Source organism: Culex pipiens, chromosome 2 (genome assembly GCF_016801865.2).
Source record: "Culex pipiens pallens isolate TS chromosome 2, TS_CPP_V2, whole genome shotgun sequence".
Taxonomy (NCBI): domain Eukaryota; kingdom Metazoa; phylum Arthropoda; class Insecta; order Diptera; family Culicidae; genus Culex; species Culex pipiens.
Window position 1 is genome coordinate 177,676,028 of NC_068938.1, and position 3,422 is coordinate 177,679,449.

The 3,422-nt window shown below is 39.9% G+C and overlaps 1 protein-coding gene across 1 annotated transcript; it reads right to left on the bottom strand.

Annotated features, from left to right (window-relative positions):
• Positions 1-1,757: 1,757 nt before the first annotated feature.
• On the bottom strand, positions 1,758-2,324 carry LOC120429271 (C-type lectin domain family 18 member C-like). The gene has a single exon (XM_039594487.2). The coding sequence runs from the start codon at positions 2,308-2,310 to the stop codon at positions 1,795-1,797; it is 516 nt and encodes a 171-aa protein (XP_039450421.1). The 5' UTR covers positions 2,311-2,324; the 3' UTR covers positions 1,758-1,794.
• Between the last annotated feature and the right edge of the window lie 1,098 nt (positions 2,325-3,422).

Below are 3,422 nucleotides of genomic sequence, written 5' to 3' on the forward strand. Positions count from 1 at the left end.
AGTTCGTTTGTTTTGCAATCATTAGCTTTCAAACTATGTAAGATTTGACGATAACAAAAATTTCAGAGGAAAAAAAACTTATTGCGGTACTGTCGTTGAAAATTCACACAAATTCAAATGATTTTTCAACCAACCCAAACATGTTAAAAATTATTTTAAACGCAGGAGAATCCATTTTAAATTGATTTCAGATGATTGCATTCAAATTTCCAACCAATTCCTAAACCAAAAAAAAAAATCTCGCTAAATCGGATAAAGTTGCCTCGACCCCACTATGGGCCATCCCCATACAAACATGCGGCCAAATTATTTTTTTGCTTTTCAAACGGGTTTTCATGCAAATTTGGGTATTTGTATGGTATTGAAATGGTATTCGTAGATTTTTATGACTTTTCATGTTTTTCAATAGTTGATTGTATATAATAAATAGTGTTTACAAGTTTATATTATCAAATTATGGATATGCTAATACATCCTCACTTTAAGGACACAACAGCTCCCACCTTTTTCTTTCAAGTGAAATAAACGGACGGATATGTAGATTGTAGCAAATTTTGATAAAACGTAAATGTTCAAAATGGCATATATCCGAAAACGCAAAAAATCGCAGGCTGGAAATTTTACCAGTGTTAGACTATGATCCAATCTTTCAAGTGATCTTAGTTTCATGTTTGACATCGGTTAGCAAAAAAAGTACTCCATTAACAAACACAAAAAAAAACAAGTGTTTTCAAACAAACTTCCAGTCATTCAATGAAAACTTCAATTTTTGGTTTGGAAACAACACTATATCTATTAATAGTTTCAAAGCTTATCTAATCCTTTCCAACGATGTATAATTGTTCTAGTGAAATATTTAAAATGGCTTTTTCTTAGTTCAAATGTTTACTTTCGAGAAAAAAAAAATACCAAAAAATATTTAGAGAAGGTCACTTTTTTGAAACTTGGCCACCCCCCTTTGATTTGCGTAAAACTTTGATCCAAGGGTTATTTTTCGTCCTTGATCACGAATCTGAGCTCGATTTTTCGATTTCCTGTGATGGAGGGGCGGTGTGACCACTTCCATTTTTGAACATTAAAAAAGACGTGTTTTTCAATGATTTGCAGCCTGCCTGCCTGCCAGCCTGAACCATCACCAAGTTTGGAAATCTTGTGTCAAAAGGACTTTTATGTAAAATTAGACGCTCAATGTGATGACGTACTCAGATTTCCAAAAAAAAGTATTTTTCATAGAAAAAATACAAAACTAGTTTAATAAATACTGGTTTTTTTCGTTTCTAAACGTGAGATGGAAAAAATCAAACTTTTGTTAGCAGTTATCACAAAAAAGCGAAATCTTAACACTTCCCACTATACCACTCATCACTTTTTTAAATAAACAGTACATCACAAAAATAACAATCTTTTATGAGTAATGGGTAATTCTGGGGATTGAGTTTCTGGGGGAATGGACCATTCTGGGAAATGGGATAGAATCCATTTGATTTTTGATTTTTACTCTGTTTTGGTTTTTTTGTATGTTTTGTAGGTCTGTTGTGTTTGTTTTTGATTTCTACTCGTTGATTTATGATTTGTGACTTTTCCACGGATGTTTTTTGATTTTTGTTTGTTTTTACAATTTCATGCCATATGCCAGAATCATTGCTACATTTTTTTCAACCTATATCATCTTCAAACAAAAGTGAAAATATTGAATTAAAAAGTCGTTTGGAAGCCGCAAATCAGATTTCCAAATCAAAATTTGGCAAAGACGGGTGTTTATACTCGAGAAAAAAACTAGTTTATTCATATTTATCAACAATCACACGTGTCCAGCTCGCAGATGTACCTGCTTTTGCTTCCACAGTCCACATTGTTCCACTGCGTCCCACCTGCACCTCCCGCCACCAGGCAGTGCCCAGTTCCACTCAAGATGTCCGGTTGTCCCGCAGCAAAGTTCGTATAACCAGCCCGACCGTCAATCCGCTTATTACCGGTGATCCACACGAAGCTTCCCGTCTTCCCAAGGTCCGTTCCGGCGATCCACCACGGTCCCCGCTGGGTGATGTCCTCCTGAGCAAGGGCCACCATCAGCTTAACGTCATCCAGCGCCGAGTGGACCGAGGCCAGCCGGAGTCCGTGCGCTCGGCACTTGTGCCAGGCCTCGAAGAAGGTCACCGGTTCGTCGTTGTAGACAAAGAAGCGCTGGTACGAGTTGGCGAAGCCGGCTCGGGATGAGATGCCGAGTGTGGAGTTCTTGGCGGCTGAGCTGGACGCGGCCAGAACTCCCAGAACTAGTGTCAGAACTGATGAAACTGCTTGGAAAGACATTTTGAGGGTACTGAATGTTGCTTGGAAGATCTGGTCATTTTATAGTCGTTTTTGTTGACTAAATTGATGCACTGCTCAAGTATCAGTGCTATTCTTGATTTACCGGCACACTTCTTAAATCAATCAGTACTTAAATCGGATGTGACCAATTGAAAGTGCACTTCAGAAATGAAGTGCACTTATGAAGTAAAATGTTTGAAGAGTGTTATCAACCAGTTATTATATCATTTAATGATTATGTAGCATATTGCGCATAAGAAATTTCATTATCATGTTGTAAATTTGGGCCGGGACCCATGGTGTAGGGGCAAGCGTGGTTGCCTCTAACCCAGTCGGCCTGGGTTCAATCTCAGAAGGTCCCGGTGGCAAATTTTGAGATTTGTCTGATCACGCCTTCCGTCGGTCTAACCCAGAGGTCTTTAGCTCAGTCCAGGAGTAGGAGTCGTCTCCCTGGGCCCTGCCTCGGTGAAGTCGCTGGTAGGCAGTTGGACTCACAATCCAAAGATCGACAGTTTGAATCCCGGGGTGGATGGAAGCTTAGGTGTAAAAAGAGGTTTGCAATAGCATCAACAATCAAGCCTTTGGACACCTAGTTTCGAGTAGGAATCTCGCAATCGAGAACGCCAAGGCTGTAGAGCGAACAATTTATTTTTATTTTAAATACCGAATCAACCCTTCTGACTCTTGTCAGCTTCACCTTCAAAACGCAAGAATAAAAATCTCTGCCAAAGGGACAAAACTTCCTAACGCGCAACAAATATTAAAGCAAAGAAGCTGTCAAACTTTTGGATCAAATCAGCTGCTTCCGCGGGGGTGTCAAAATCCTTTACCATCTGGCTGGCCATATTTCCCACCTCCCGGGGTGGGTGTTTTTTCCCCGAGGTCATCTTTTGGATCGGTTCGAGATGATGGAATTAATCGGTGGCCGACCCGGGATTATATTGACACACTGCCTGGCTGGAAATAATTGAGTGCCGCAGGACATTTTGAATTAAATTATTTGCCGCTCCATTATTGTGGGTATCGCCGATGGCAACACGAGGCCGGGACTTTTCACCCTTTTTCTTTGCAGAAATGGCTAAACAGAGGTCGCGTGGTGTTAGAAAGTGGCA